The following is a 17,259-nucleotide window of genomic DNA, read 5'->3' as shown; positions in this document are numbered from 1 at the left end:
ATAATATTAATAATAATAATAATAAAGAAATATTTTTGAAAAAAAATAAACATTAAAGTAAACATAGAAAAGAAAGAAAAGGAAAGCAATTGCTGAAATTTTACAGGCAACAAAAAAAATGTAACAACTAGAATCTTGCTTCAGTCTTCCAGTTGATTTGAGAAATGTGCCGGTGCTCCTTATTTACTATGCAGTCCAAATAGGAGGTAGTCCTTTATATGGTGTCACATGGAGGACCTGCTCTTAGGTATGTGTCCAAAAAGTTGATTATTGCATAAAAGATTGGAAGGCTCCTGTAAAAATGAAAATATCTTTGCATTTCGGACTTCATTACTATCGGCCTCTTCAGGTCAATGGAAGAAGGACGTACCTTGTCATATGTCCAGTGCAGACTGTTTCTGCTTTGTGCACATTACTATACAAACGTATCTTGCTTTGTGCCAAACTTTACTTTCACACAGACCCTGCTTTGTTTTTGCTTTCTGTTCTTTCCTGGGATTAAGTCTGAACACTGTAGACAGGGTCAAACAACAATGCCCCTTGTTATTCTGATCTGGTCAGGCCCTAGCACCTAGACAAAACATGCAAATGCAGTTGTTGTTTTGGAACACATCATTTTTTCATATAGGTATGCACAGATAGGTAACGAAACACTTGTAGAGGGATCTTTCCAGGGAAGAGATTATGACAGCACCTGAGATGTCGAAATGTCATCTGTGTATGCTAAGGTATGGGGTCTGCTGTAAACACCCAGAGATCATCTGATTTATAATCACTTTGCTTCTTTAGAAGGGGAGGGGGTTAGGCTAACCTGTCTTATATAATGATAGCTCCTTTTATGATTAATGGACTACTTACTATGCTGACAATATTTGTGTTAGGCATCTTCTTACGTATTGTGGCACGCATACTGCATAATAAAGCACAATAGTTGAAATAAAACATTTTACACTTTTCTCATGTCTCTGTCAGATCTTATTGAAAGGGTTTAAATGGCAACCACGATTCCTGAGATGGTCAGGAGTGTTGTGTTCTGGCGTCTAATCATTTGTTCCTCTATGAGTAAGTAGGAGGACAAGTGAGACATTATAGCTAGTCGGTCCAAGCTCATGGGTAGTCAGGTGGTAGAATAACTTAGTCCCTGCCTGCTAAGGTTCTACGATCCCAAGCATAGTTACATGACTCCGCGAATCCCTGCAACAACCTAATGGCTACATAATATGTACATTGTAAAATGGTTACAGGTGCTAAAAAGTTTTTTTGTACGCCTGGAGATAAAAACAGGTACGGGAACCTTAGGGCTTAGTACATGCAAAGCGGAATATAAAAGGTTAAAACTATGTCACCAATATGTTCACTAGCTGTTTGTACCATAGGGACCAAGCTCCCATGCAGGCCCAGCTATCATGATGAAATTCAGCTGGAAAGGGAGTGTCAATAAATTGGTGTCCTAAAAGTGCCTACAGTTTATGGCAGAAGTGTTGCATGTTCCACATTGCTCTAGGACCCTCGTGCAGGACAGTCAGTGCACGGTGCATATTTAATAAAAGAGCTAATGTAGATGTGATTATCAGTAGTGAAATTATCTGCTGGGAAAATCACTTTAGTTGCCTGATAGCATTGTTGGCTATTGGTGTTTAGATGTCCAGGTGCACAGGGTGAATGCGCGTGGGTCTGTGGAGAAAAAGCTGTTTCTCATTATCAGCATTTGGCCTGCGCTAGGGGAGAAGCAAATGGGAGGCACAATAATTATAATTAAGCGTCACCGTTCAGGAATTTACATATGTGGCTGACCTGGTCAGGGATCAAGGCTGCAGTCCAGAGTGGAGAAAACCTTTGTTATCTTCCCAGCAGGCTCATGAGGAAATGAGAGCTGCATAGTGTGCCACGGTAAGCAATTGGGTTGCACTGAAAAGCAGTGAAAACCTTTGTCAGCTTTTGTGGGGCAGGGAAGGGAGCTGTGAACATAATTCACAGAGGGTTAGCAGTTGCTGGAAGAATGGGGTGCCATGTGAGGCAAATCTTGGAGCTCGCTGGACTTATTAGTTTGGCTGCGCGGTGGAGTCCTCCGTGTGTTGGAGCCAGTCTTTGTGTAGCTAGTGCATTTAGGAATACATAGGTTTAGTCGGCACTAGTAGAGCGACCACATAACATCTACTGGTGCGCATTGTTCAGGGGTTGGAGCTTGCTTAAAAAGACATGCCATTCAGGTCACACGATGGGGAGTGAACAGTGTCGGACATCTTGGAGTGTCTCCCCGCTTGGAGATGTGCAGTGCAGGCCTCATGTTGGCAGCTGAGGAAAACTCTTGGTAGTGCCTATCAGTGTTAGATTAAGCGATGATACAATGAGGCTGAGATGTGGCTGGAATCATTAATTTGGTATTTTGCAACTAATGATGGTGTGCCTTTTGGAAAACGGGTGTCAATTGGTACCTGGGCAAAAATGGGCCAATCCCATCTATGTAGTGCGCATCTGATTTATAGAGCTGCACAAAAATAAAATACATATATAAGTATTTCAGACATATTGTAACAATATTACAAACATATTGTATTAACAGTTAGCATGTAGAACACATCTGAAAATATATGGTTACATAGTGCAACCAGAACAGAGTGCATTTCGAGGAAGTACATATATTATTCTGGTATAATTTGGCTCATATAGTCACATGAAATTCAGTTAGAGTAAGTCCCACATCTCATGTAAGATGTGCAGCCCATTTGTGGCTGTCCCAAATCAATGCATCATCCTGGTTTCTGTCTCTTTAAGATCAACTCGAGGGACCCTCCTCTGCAGTTTCTGTGGACTTCAAACAGTACTGATCAGAGGGCGTTGTTGAAATTTCTGTAGTGTTCTACAAGGGGAACACCTTGCACTGCAAGTCTGACTCTGGATCTGTGCTATAATACTCGTGCTGTCACAGATTGGGTTATTTGGCTAATGTACACTAGTTCAGATGGGCATTGTATGCAATAGATCATGTTTTTTGGGTTGTAATTGGCGGAACTTCAATTGGCGATGTACCTTGCCATTGAGAGTGGTTGTTTTTGTATCGCTAATAAATTGGCAGGCTGAACAGTTATTACATTTGTAGTGTTCTATGACAAGGGCAGTTATAATATTTCTCTGAGGTCTTTCTTCCTTTCGCCTGGGCCAGTGGCTTAGACTAGTCGATCATGTGAGTTGCATCGATTTCCGAAGAAGAGCATAGGTTTGGTATTTCTAAAGGGGTCAACATCTTCCAGTTTCTCTCTATTATGTTCCTGACTTTGTTGGCTTTGGGTTTGTAGGTGATAACACAAGGGAGAGGGGTACCTTCTTGGTGTATTTTGAGGAACAGCAATGTCTTTCTAGGTGTGAACCAGATTTTCTTAAATGCAGCCGCTACAAGTCTTTTGGGGTATCCTCTGTTGACTAACGTGTTTACCAAAATACTGGCAATCTTAAAGTAGTCATTCTTATGTAACCAATTTCTCCTGATACGGAGAAATAGTCCAAATCACAAGGGTTTGAGTATGTCTACTGGAGAAGTGTAACAGGGTGTTGCAGTCAGTGGGCTTGGTGTAGAGTCTGACTTCTAGCTTCCCTTCCTTCCCCATTATCCATAGGTCTAAAAAGTTAACTTGCTTAGTGTAACTTGCTATAGTGAAGTTTAGGTCAGCTGTCCTTTGGTTCAGCCTCTCATAGAATGCTAAAAGTGTTTGTTTATCTCCTTCCCACATCATATGTACATCACTGATGTTTTTCGAAGCCAGTGTCTAATGTTAGTTCTGTATGGGTTTCCGTTGTTGTAATCCCATTTATTTTTGAAGCAGGCCATTACCAAGCTTGCTACTTCTGGTGTGAAGCTACACCCCAGTGCTACCACTTTTGCCTGTAGGTATAGATCTTCTTTGAATACAAAACAAATATTTTTCAGGCATAGTGTGGCAAGCGACACCAAAAATTAGGTTGGGATATCATGAGGTGGGGGTCTAGTTTCTAAGGTAGATGTTATCATCCTGAGTGATATTCGTGCATAGTACCTCAATATCAAAGGTCAATAAATACTCTTTACTTTCATCAAAGGGAAGACCTTCCTCCTTAATGATGATGTCCATTGAGTCCCTGGTGTAAGCCTGTGTGTTAGTCAAAAATGGCTTTAAGAAAACATCTATATAGTGTGCCAATGGTTCTAGGAGGGACCCACATGCAGAGATAATGGGTCTTCCAGGAGGGTTGACTGGATCTTTATGGTTTTTGGGGAGGGCACATAAGACTGGGATTCTGCAATCTTTTTTATTTTGAAATTTGATTATTTTTTTTTGCAGATCCAGCCTTCTTCCGCTGCTTCTTTGGTGAGCTTGTTGATTTTACCGGCTAACTCTCTGGTGGGATTCTTTTTTATGAGGCAATAATGGACCATGGTACTCGTTAGTGATGAAATTCCAAAGCTGGTAACGATTACACAAACATGAAAGTCCTACCTAACAACACTAGTCAAGCTCTAAGCTTTCCATGGCTTTAAGTGCATGTCAGAAAAAGACAACAGAAATGCTATGTTTAGTTTGGTCAAGTTGTGAGGAGACTCTATGATATTTGGGTAACTGAATAGATCAATTGCAAAATACTCCTACCTTGTGATTGCTCAAGGATTATGTGTTTGGAGCAAATCTGACAGAATGTGGTTCATCAGGGAAGAGATAAGGCTGTCTCACATTGTATCAAGATAATAAAGGTATTGATCAGAGGCATGTAGGAAAATGCAGGATGTAGTATTAAGGCATGAACAAAAATGTGATGCAGGTGGAAATGTATTGGTTGTTTGGGAATCATTCTTACTAAATCATTAAGGCATACATTTCTTTCCTTTTCAAGATTTCTAGAAGTTTGCTATTATAACTATAGATCAGTGCAATTGTTGGCAATCCAATAGTAATTTTCAGCTCTTGATAAAGTAATTGCCTGCCTAGGCACCTCTTTGTGCAGGGGTTACAGAGTTTGCCACATCTGGTAAATACTTGGTGCAATAAAGACTGCAACTGTGGAGTTTTCTCCAGGTAGATTTTAGCTCATCACACCTTCTGATTTTATAAGGATAAAGGTACCAGTGCAAAAAGCAATAACATCAGCATGTAATTCTCATTTTGCAGAGCTCAATTCAAAATAGGGGTAATTTATTTTCCCCTAAAATATCTCTATTTATTGTGGACTTTAGGTAAGAAATAGCCCTCTTGCACAATTGTAAGCAAGCCTTTATTGTTCATAAAGTCTCACCCACAACACCAAACCTAGGCATTCAAACTCAAAGCATATATTTGGTACTCATACTTGTACATGAATCAGTCTTGGCACCTCAACACTTGACCTCTCAAAGCTCTTATGTGTTATGTCTGTACACTATGCTCTCCCTGTCACACTCTCTTCACTGTGCGGAACTTTGTGCTACATTGAGAGTCCCATACTTCCACTATTTTAGGTACTGCTGTGGGATACTCTCCAGAACCAATTGTGCGCCATCTTCATCACTCAGCTGAGAGACATTTTCACAAACCTTTTTTTAAGCCAGGAAATTTGTCAAAGTTGCTTGACAGAGCACAAAAACATCCTCATCTTATCACCTTTGCTAAGATTTACCCCACAGCAATCCTTCTCCTTTTATCAGACAAACTGAGCATCTAAAGCTCTCCATCCATATAAATATCCTCTGCATGACATGTAAAGTTTCTTCTCACACTGCGCACTAGCATGTACAAATGCCTACTCACTGTTCTAGCAAGTACCCCAGGAACTATTCTCATGAATGATCTTGCTATGGTGAAAATTACTTCTGCTATAAGGGCTCATTCAAAAATAAATCCCTTAGACCTTAAATATGTTGGCACTGCAACTAATTTTGAAATTGACTTAAAATATAACATAGTTTGAGCTCTAAAAGTTGTCAATGAGTTTTTGATACTTACTGCATAGTCCATCCTCACAGCTGTCGGGGCATGCATCGCATGGCACACCTTCTTCATATGGCTTGTGTGCTCTCAAATAATCGTTTGTCCTAAACATTTGTTAATGTAAATGTGAAAAGTTAGGGCAATCACACTAACAGCATTGAATAATATCAAATTCCTTGGAGGGAGGGAATGTTAAGTAACATTTAGTAGGCCAAAGGCAATAGATATACTGAAATGTCAGTTTTGGTAAAATGAAAAGTGTGTTACATTGCCCAAATTAAACAATTTGGTTCTGGATCATCGTTGTTCTTTAGTTGTTTTTAGGCCTTTATTTAGGATATAATGTAATCCGACAAAGAGTAACATGTAGCTGTGGTTTTACTGCACTTTACTTCTGCACATTTTCCTCATTACAGACCTTTTCCCCACTCAACTTCCACCGACATATACATGTGGTAATTTGTGGCTACCAGCAAGGATGCGAGAAAGTACTGCACATGTTTCTAAAACTTAGGTTGAGGCATGGCTCCAGATTCTGCAATCATATTGCCTGGATGAAAGATAATTGCAATATTAAACTATAATAGGAAAAACATTAAAAGGCCTGCCCTTGATTGACACATCTTTAATTATGTTAATAGCTCATGATCAGACATTATTTTTGAAAAGTTATTATTTATCTTCCATAGGGACTCACCAGAGACATAAGTATTTTAGTTTCAACAGCCATGCGTTCGTGGTGGAAGAGTTGCTCATTGGTTGACTAAACCCTTCTATCCATACTCTAAATCCTTCTATCCATACTCTAAACCCTTCTATCCATACTCTAAATCCTTCTATCCATCCACGTGACAAAACAGATGATATTACAAAGTTTGAGGTATCAATTTGTGATAGATTGTTGTAGAACAGAGCAGAACTAAAACAAGCCTCAATTCATAGCTGATTCTTCTTTTCACCATGTCTTCACATATTTTGTTTCAAATGGGTCCACATCTATCCCAGCATATTATAATTTGTAATAGTCATTCAAACAAATTAGCAATAGCAAGGAAGCTTTCAATTCCCTTTACAGTTCTTAGTTGACACAAAAAATGTATCCATAGCGTTGACATTCCATGGGAAATCCATGGTTTGCATAGTGAAATTACTTTTTCAAGCTTAACATATAGGGCCACATTTTTGACCTTTGATGTTGCGTGGTGCAAGAGCTACTCAAACCTTAGGTCAGATTTTTGAAGCCACGCAAAGACACTTTGGCTTCAAAAATCTTGAGTAATGAAACGCAGCACAAATCACTGTGTTGAGTTACTCTGCCGTGGAAAGTCATTTCATGGGAGTTGCGTGGGTATTTCAAACCATGTTTAAAATCAAGCAAGTTAAATGTGAGTCCTATATATGCTCTTCTGGGAAGGTATTCTGATTGTTTGTATCCAACTATGGTATTGGACCTGCTGATGACACTGCACTTTGCAATCTTGATTGTTTATTTGTGCAGGACTTCATGCAATTACCATACAATTGGGATAATTTCCCTCAAAATATACATGAGGAAAATATAAAACGAAATCCCATTGTAAAAAACATATATTCATATTCGCTCATTCAAGCAGACCAATGAGTAAAAAGTGGGACCTTCAACGTTCAATTCAATATAATCCATTGGCTTCTTCAAAACCTTTATGTATAGATTGTGTATGTTTGTACATTTTCAATTATCCTGTGTATTATTCGCATCCACCTGTTCGGAAACCCTGTGGATAAGGAGGTTATCAGACCAATAAATCAAACTTAGTCCTAATATGCACTTCCGCACATTATTGCCAGCATTCTCACAAATATGTACACACAATAGTTACTTATGATGTGCATGGAGACATCAACACGTGAGCATGGATGTCCGAAAACAATTACGTAATTGAGAAACTATACCATTAACTAAAGTTGCTAGGTACATGTTTTACTAATAATAAAGTTACGTTATAGGATCACCGTTGTATTTTGGCAACACTCACCCAGGACAGAAATTGCAAGAATACGTGTAGTCTATGTTGCACAACGCCACTGTGCATCCAACCTTATAAGACAAGGCCCAAACAAGCTGCAATTGCGAAAAAACAGACACTAAATGGTATTGCCATTGTACACGTGCATTACATTCTGCATCGAATTTCTTTTTTTTTCCAATAGATTAATAAAACCAGGCTTGAAAGAGGGTCTTTGATAATAGAACGTTTTTCTAACTGTCTAAACTATCACACAAAATAGGTTTGCAAAATAGAAATAGTTGCACATTTGAAAAAGATGCTAATGAATGACCTGTACAAATCGTTTGGAAAGTCTGATCCCGAGGTCACATAACATATCACAACATACATTTAACAACCTCAAACATCTATAGGTGGTAGACTTCATAGCAGAGAAGGCTGTCAGCCCCTGCATTCCACTAGACATGTTGTATGGTCTCCTTGTTTACCCCTGCTTGCATAGTGCTGTTGCTGCATTATGTCTGTCCAAGTCTATTGTTGTTGCATCCAGGTGCACGTTATCTCATACTGCTGTTTCATTTTTATTGAAGCCATGTGTGCACTAGCTTCTTTCTAATGTACTAAACCCCAATTCTGAGACGTCAAACCTCTAATTTCCACACTTGTCCTCTCACTTGTCCTCTCCTTCTGGTGGTTCTCCCACTTTGCTCTTTCTCTGCTCACTACATGTCACATTACTTTGCCACAACCACCCTTTATAATCTTCCTAAGCACATTCCAACCTACAATTATCATTACACGTGCTGGCTAAATTAGGCTCTGATACTGGTTTTCATTGCCTTAATTGGCTCTACCCCAACCTACCTCTCCTCTGTCCTTTGCATATATGTATCAACTTGCAACCTGCATTCAGGCAACCCTAACCACCTGGTTACCCACAAACCTCCATGTGCAACTTGAAGGTTCATTTCTTATGGAAATGTTTTTCCAGGTACTTGTGGTGTAATTCTTAAAAATAAATGAATACATGAAAAAATAAAAACCACTAGAGGGCAGACTGTTTTAAACAAAGGCTTCAGGGAGCGCGAGGGGATTGAAATCCCCTTAGGCTCCCTGAAGCTTTTGTTCACAGCCACAAAGAAGCATTGGAATGTTGCAGCTCTGGGCTTATACCAGTCATTATAAGCCCGGAGCACTCCATTGTTTTCAATGGAGCTTCCAACATTCCAGTGTTCTAATAGTTCTTATGTAATCATATTTTCACGGGAAAATCATCTTGCAAAAGCAGGTTTTGCTGAGAACGTTTCTCACAAACCTTACTAATATAGCATTATAGCCCGCTGTATCGGGCTATACCGGCTATTAAAGGCCCGCTGCAGCGTTAAAGGCCCGAGCCGAAGGCGAGGGACTTTAACACAAGCAGCGGGACTTTAATAGCGGTATAGCCCTGCTACGAAGGGCTATAAGGCTATTAGAACATTCTGCCACTAGAGGGCAGAATGTTCAAATAAAGCTTCGAGAGGCTTTTGTAAAACATTGGAATGTTGCTCTGCGGTCCTTTACCGACCCGTAGAAGCACGGAGCACTCCATTGTCTACAATGGAGTGCTCTACATTCCAATGTTCTAATAATGGTAAGTGGCATTTGTAGATCAACTTCATTGCTGTCCTTTGTTATATGATATAATGATCGATTGTAAGGCCATTGGTTCCTTGTGAGTTCTTTATTGGAACCTTATATGTGTCTGTTTGAACAATGGGTCAGTCATGAAGATCTCCTGGGCCCTTTGTACACATTGTAGTGATTTGGCTCTACTTCAATAAATCACCCTGTGAACTACACAACTTGGCGGATTCTTGTCAACACTACAAAATATTTTTCGTATGATTTCTTTTAAAACGTCTCTTCCTCCATAGCTTTCATGAACTTGAGAAAATGTCTAAAACATCTTCAGAAAGCAGGTAGAAGTAAGGTTAGATCACACGTCACACAGGTGTAATTCATACGATAACCGAGTTGAGGTTTCTTACCTGAGTATAATGTCCATATTGTGCATTAGGGAATCTTTCCCCAGAACCATATATAAAATTCTCCTCTTCTTTGTACCACTTGTTAATTACTTCTCTCCATGAGATGGGAGTCCTTGTTTTGTGCACGGTTTCACCACAAACACTTGCTTAAAAATGCAAAGCATATTAAATGACTTAATTGTATGAATGGTGTAAGAATATGTAATACTACAACATTGCAGGAAGCAGCCTGAACAAGGAAGTCAGAAGCATGCAGTGTCTGAAGCTCGCAACCGGAACCACGCGAAAATATACCAGCAGCAGAATTTCAATCCGTAAAACGCGCACAAACATGAAAAGCTACAATTCTGCATCATATGACAACAATATATTTTACTACTCTGTTTAAATTACAAAGCACAATGTTTTAGATACCGACCCTTAATTTAGCTATGCATGCATGCAGCCCTGGCTTTCATGCAAAAATCTAAGTAACAACAGGTGAAGGTTCAGGGGGTTCATGTGATTCAATGGTTCATGGATGTCCTGTTCCGTGTACAGAAAACAAGTTTGAAAAGATAATCATCTAAAATTTAAAAAAGTAAGCACATTTGCTATGAAATAGGAGTCACAATAAACTTTAATTTCCTACTTTTACAAAGAATTTTATGTAAAACCAAACACATGAGTGGATATTCAACTGATTTTTCAATTGTAAATTAACAAGTACATTTCCTTTTAAAGCATGTTAACTGGACTGATTGGTACAAAAACCAATAAGTACATATTGCTTACATACGATTTTAAAGTATCGGCTGTTTCCTAGAAAGATTTTCCTGTGAAACAATGCATATGTACTATTTACTAGGGGATTAGGAATGAAGTGACGCGCCATTTTTCTGTGCTACTAATATGCGAGTTTATTAATTTTTCCCTGGTTAAACGTCTAACTTTTCAGGGTCATGTTAAAGTTGTCCAAAGTCACATATCTGCTATAGATTTGATGGCTGCTCAGACTATGAGCTAAACGTTTGCTGTCGTGTAATATTCTGAGATTAACATGTTAAAGAATGTCTCCAAAGCAAACAAAGTCTGATGGTGTCATTAGATTCATATATAAGCAATATGCTCTTAGCGAATTTTTAATTCTCAGCCAGTGATGCAAAAGCTGAATTGATTTTACTGTAATATTAACCAGATCAATATGTTTACAACTTTCATGAACAGGAATGTTACAGTTAATCCTATTTTATGAAAATGATCTAATCAGAGGGTACCGGCTTCTTTACAAAAATGCAAAAAGTGCATCTTGGATTTTTGCTGAGAGGCAGTAGGGGCCCCATGTAAGACCAGTTTTAGTGGTTGCTAATGGAGAATTGGGCCTTTTGGACCCGCTAAAATGCCTTTTGATATGTACTAACCCTATTTTGTGAGTTGATGACCTATTATCGACTCGCAAAATAGGAGTGCGAGTTGGTATTAGGAAGGGGCGTACAAGGGCATCCCTTCATAACAGCGTGCTGCAGGGGGATGTATGAATATTTTAAGGCCAGAATGTAGTTGCACAACAATCACAGTTTATTGCCTACTTCAAGTAGGTGGTAAGCCAGTCGTAAATGGGAAGGGGACCCCATTGGACCCCTTCCCCTTTGTAGATGGTAGAGAAAGCATTTTTTAAGAGCAGGCAGTGGTCCCTTGGACCACTGCCTGCTCTTTAAAAAATGAAACAGAAACGTTTCAGTTTTCTTTTTGGAATGCATCTTGTTTCCTTTAAGGAAAGCAGGCTGCATTTCTAAAAGTAAGTTGCTTTATTTAAAAGCAAACACATATATGGTGGTCTGCTGTCCCCAACAGGCTACCATTCCTCTGTTTTTAGCAATTCACAATTGGTCCCAAATTTCTACCTACTTCTTGAATATTGATGAGGCAGGTAAATTGTGATCCCATTTGGAATCGCTAAATTTGTCTGAGATACATTAGTACACTGCATTTTGCAAATTCATAATTGCAAGTCACTAAAAGTCGCAATTAGGAACTCGAAAATTGCCTTGTTCATTCATGTGACCCAAGGGGAGTAATGAAATGACAAGTGTCAGTTTGTTCTACAGCAAACATAAAGTTTGACTGGAGAATCCGCTTACCATAATGACTTACATTCCTAGGCAAAGTCTACTGGGAACAGGGAAGAGTGATAGATTTATGCACACATGACCCTCTTTACAAACAAAGGTAAGACCCACTGACTCACCTCTAAACTCCACTCAAATGAGACAGTTGGAGGTTGACACTGCATCATCTCCAGTCTTGGCTGACTGTAATTTTACAACTCAGGAAAGCTTCAGTTGAGTCCTATGTCCAGTTGGCTTTCCACATTATGAGAGCATACATTGAAGCAAATATTGAGGGTTGTTAGGGTGAGTGAGGTTATAGTCATTAGAAATTTGTAAACAAATTACTCCTTATGTTTAAAGTAATTTGTGATGGAATAGAAGGGGGTTCCTTGCATACTCTGCTGATTGTATGACATTGAGAAATGTAAAATAAAGTCTGAAGCCTTAGGCAAAGCGGCGGTGGACAAACTTTAAGCTTCAGAAGTTTTAATAAATTCAGATGTAATGCATCTATGTGCTGGACAGGAGACCAGTGGCCAATATCGTAACTATTAACTCATTTAAGGTTCCATATATTAGTGGGAAAAAAGAGGGGTGCCAACCTTACAGATTTAATTTGAGACCATGCAAGGGCCATTTAGGAACTGAAGCATGCTGAGCTATCTTGAACACATAGGGGCATATTCAACAAATGCGTTTTGTAGTATGTGCTTCAGTACTATAATGGTATTACAAATGAACTACAAAATGTTATTCACAAACCTACCTGCATAGTTTTTGCCTCTGCCTCTTCTGTCTTTTTCTGTGTGGATATCTACACCTGACTCCGGAGCCTCCACACACGTATACATTTTAGTAGCAAATGTAAGAGGGAAAGAGGGAGTGGCTGTAAGTTGTAGAATACTTACTAGTAAATGGGAGGGTGACAAGAAGGTATAAGGAGGGGTTTAGGAAGGAACAGGCAGGGGGTTTGGGAGGGACATGTAGGCACCCACAAAGCAGCAAGTCCACCCAAACAGGGATCCAAAACAGTAACAAATTACTCCATGACACATTTTCCTACTCACCAGCACTTCCTCAAGCCCTGATGAGACTTAATTTCCCAGGGTACTGTGCAACTTTCACAGTTTCTGTAAGGGGGAGGATCTGACATCATGCTCAAAGCAATGCCTCTCTAACCATGATGCAGAATTAATTTTCCTACTAGCCATCACTTCCATAGGCCCTGGTGGGGCTCATTGTTCCAGGGTCCTCCTGTGCAACTTCCACAGGTGCTGCATGGGGAATGCACCTATATCACTCTCAAAGTGCTGCCTCTCCACCCACAACTCAGAACGTGTTATTGCCAAGGGCAGGCCCGACCATAGCTGTGAGGAATCAAGGTCCGAAGCGCCTACCGAGCGTGTAGGAACTACATGTCCCATCAGCACTAGAACCAGGAAGTGGGCGTCTATATTAGGACGACACGCACGGCAGGAGGCGTGCGTTATTTTGAATTCAGCGGACCCGAAGACAACACCGTCGATCCTGGCCTCGGTGTTACCACTGAGAAAATTCCCGGAGAAGGAGGCGTTTAACGGCAAACAGGTGAGCGGTTCCGTTTATGCTCGGCTGAGCACGAACCCTCGGACAGCCCCGTGGCAGCCGCGACCCCCCCATCGGTAGGCTCACTTTTTACCTATGCACATTTGACGGCTCGGAAGAGCCGTTCCTTGTTTTCAGAGATTCCTCAGTGCTCGGAGGAGCAAGAGATTTGGCAAGGCTCAAAGGAGCGAACTTAAGCCCGGCTGGAGCACGGGTGATGCGGAGAACTTCCTGAAAAAGCAGACACTCAGGATTGAAAGGCTCGGAGGAGTCCAGTAGAAGGGTATTCTAGGATCTTTGTCGGGCTCGGCAGGGAAAGAAAATCAACGGACCACCGAAGGACTATAAAGAAACTTAGCGTGTTGATCCTCACCCGGTGAAGGAGCGCTACATCGTGGATGTGATCAGGCGGCGGTGCAATAGCCGTGGAAGCCATCCTTGGTTACTTTTGAATACATTTACTTTGGGGGGATTGTTTGTTTCCAATGGGAGTAATGGTCTGAGGGAAGACCTCTGCTCCTCCTTAAGGATTGACTAGGCTCAAACTATCTAGGGATTGGTTCTTTTGGATGCACAAGGAGAACCAGTGTACATGGGTCATGAATGAGTACTGCTGAGAGCGGAATCTCTGATGGTGGTATTACAAGGCATGGCAGAAGGCAGACAAAGGGTAATGATAATTAATAGTGAGACCTTAAGAGAGTAGACTGTATATATCAGCCTTGTGTGAATATGTCTTCTTTTGTCTTTACAGATTCTTGTCCCTGCTGACCCTTCCCCCCTCCTTTCCCTCGCCTGATCACCTCTGGGCTCTGTAACCTTTGGTTGGAGTCCGGGGATATCAGGAGGTGGACATATATAGCATCGCCCGTATCCTCAGGAGCTCTGTAAACTTGACAGAATAACGCACCCACGGTAGGTGCTCCTCCCTGGTCCGGGGGTGTAGGATATGGCCTCCTTGGAGGATGTAGTGCAGGCACTGGCCTTAGTCCAGCAGTAACTAGTGGCATCGCGAGTAGAGACAGCAACCTTGAGAGACAGGGTGGATAGGCTAACCCGTGACCCTTTAGATGCTGCTGCACCAAGTGTCCAACAGATTCATGTGACGGTGCCTCCGCCTCTACCTTTGGCTAGCCCAGAGAGATATGCTGGGGACCCGCAGAAAATTCAAATATTTCTTACCCAGGTCATGTTGCATTTCTCCTGCAAACCCTCTTCCTTCCCTACAAATCACTCTAGGGTGGATTTCGCTATTTCCTACCTGGTGGGAGACGCAGCGTCTTGGGCGGTCCCCTTAGTTAGGAACAACGACGTCATCCTGTCGGACTGGGACGCCTTTAGAACCGCTTTTGAAGGGGTGTTTGATAGGCGAACCACCACTTTTAGTAATTGTAATTGTGCAGATATTTATATAGCGCAAATCACCAACCGGTCTCTAAGCGCTTGCTTAGGGAACCCGTCCTGGTATTCCCCTGTGAGATAACCCAGCAGGGCATCCACAAGGTGAAAGCCAGGCATCCCGCCGCGAGGGGCCATTGTGGAGATTAAGCAAGCTATTGCCCAGAGTCGCAGAGTGTGAACCCATGAATCGAGTATGCACTGGAGCGAGAATTATCGAGTCCATGGACAATTTATGGACTCAAGACCCAGCCGAGCCGGGAATTGAACCCTGGTCCCAGGCTGACCTCTGCTTCCAGGTCTGCCTACTCTAACCAGTGAGCCACACTTCTCCACTACAGAGAGTTGCTCTCCTTGCGGCAAGGGAAGAATGATCTGGTGACCTATCTCACCTCATTTAACCGGTTAGTAGCTGAGGCTTCGTGGCCAGAAAAAAAACGTATGTCCTTGTACTGTCAGGGGTTATGTGATGAGTTAAAGGATGTGGCGGCTCAGATAGATCCCCAACCTACCACATGCGCGGCTTTGATGAATCTAGTCTTGAGACTGGATGGTTGCATGGCAGAAAGAGGGGGAAACAGGTACCAAGGGAGCGGGGGTACTTCCAGGTATTCTCAAAAAGAGCAGACCCCATCACCCCTTGCTAGTGAACCAATGGAGGTAGGGGCCCTTCGAGCTCCTTTATCTCGGGCGGAAAGGGAAAGCCGCCGCACCCTGGGGCTATGCATGTATTGTGGGAAAAGAGGGCATTACGTACGCGAATGCCCCTCCAAGCCCAGATCCCCATCAGCGCCCTATAGAGGAAAAGGGCAGCTGTATCGACCATGGGAAAAGAGGCGAGTACCCCCGAACTGGTCTCGCCTTTGGCACCGGCGAACACGGTGTGGAAAATACCTTCTCTAGCTACTACCAGGTCTACAGACACAGAAGTTCATATAGTGTTGCAAGCCGGATTGGAAGTAGGTACGCAAGTACACCAGGTGCTAGCGATGCTTGATTCGGGCGCCACCAGCAACTTCATTGATAGCGGGCTGGTAAGCTTGCTATCAATAGGGGTAGTGCCTCGGAAGTCCCCAGAGGAGGTTCTTGCGGTAGATGGTGAACCCTTGAAATCTGGGAGGATCACTCTCCACACCGAGAACCTAAAAATGACCATAAGGGACGGAACCAGACAACACCTGGAAGAGATTGAGTTGAATGTGATAGAGGCACCGCAATACGAAGTCATCCTGAGGATGCCGTGGTTTGTCTGTCACAATCCAACAGTGGATTGGCAAGAAAGAACCGTGAGGTTTCTTTCGGTAGGGTGTGCAGAACAGTGTCTGCGGGAACATCAATCTCAGGCCCTCGCTCTGACATTCCCTTTTTGCATAGCAACAGCTGCAGAAAAAGATGTGGAACTACCGGTGGAGTACGCCAGTTATGCCGATGTCTGCAACAAGACGCAGGCGGAACGCCTCCCCGCGCATAGGTTTGATTGCCGGATAGACTTGGTGGACGGGGCGGTCATCCCCACCTGCAGAGTATATGCATTGTCAGAACCAGAAACACACCACCAAAGAGAATATCTAGATCGTTACCTGGCTTTGGGGTTCATTAGACCTTCCCGCTCCCCTGCGGCGGCGCCGCTCTTTTTCATAGCAAAAGCTAACGGGGAATTGAGGGCGTGTTGCGATTATCGGACGCTAAATAAAAATACAGTAAGGAACAGGTATCCGTTGCCACTAATCAGTGTCCTGTTGGATCAAGTGCGAGAAGCGGTTATCTATACCCAGCTAGACCTCCGTGGGGCATATCATTTAGTACGTGTCAGACAGGGGGACGAGTGGAAAACGGCGTTTAAGACCCGTTTTGGGCTGTATGAATACCTGGTGATGCCGTTCGGGCTCTGTAATGCCCCGGCGGCTTTTCAGTTTTTTTTAAATGAGGTGCTGAGAGAGTATATGGACATCTTTGTAGTAGTCTACATTGATGATATATTGATATACTCAGCGGCAGTGGAGGATCACTCACGTCATGTCATCTTGGTATTGGAGAAATTAAGGGCCAACCGCTTGTTTTGTAAGCTCAGCAAATGGAGTTTGGGGTAACCACTGTAGAGTTTTCGGGAGTGATTCTGAATCCGGAGGGATTAAGTATGTCTGAACGGAAGGTACAAGTGATCCATGATTGGCCCACTCCAAGTTCAGTGCGGGATGTTCAGTGCTTTTTAGGGTTTGCTAATTACTACCGCCGA

The 17,259-nt window shown here is 42.1% G+C and overlaps 1 protein-coding gene across 13 annotated transcripts in view; it reads right to left on the bottom strand.

Moving 5' to 3' along the window:
* Positions 1–17,259, bottom strand: part of LOC146816606 (cysteine-rich venom protein-like) — a 304,761-nt gene that overhangs the window by 28,605 nt on the left and 258,897 nt on the right. For all 13 annotated transcript variants that reach the window (XM_085610456.1, XM_085610466.1, XM_085610460.1 and 10 more), the window contains 3 exons: positions 9,952–10,097; positions 7,949–8,034; positions 5,949–6,037 (listed from right to left, as the gene is read on the bottom strand). In XM_085610456.1, coding sequence (XP_085466582.1) covers positions 5,949–6,037; positions 7,949–8,034; positions 9,952–10,097 — 321 coding nt within the window. The remainder of the gene's footprint in view (positions 1–5,948; positions 6,038–7,948; positions 8,035–9,951; positions 10,098–17,259) is intronic.

Source organism: Triturus cristatus, chromosome 6 (genome assembly GCF_964204655.1).
Source record: "Triturus cristatus chromosome 6, aTriCri1.1, whole genome shotgun sequence".
Classification (NCBI taxonomy): domain Eukaryota; kingdom Metazoa; phylum Chordata; class Amphibia; order Caudata; family Salamandridae; genus Triturus; species Triturus cristatus.
The sequence above is the reverse complement of the archived record's forward strand: the minus strand, read 5'-3'. Positions and strand labels throughout refer to the sequence as shown.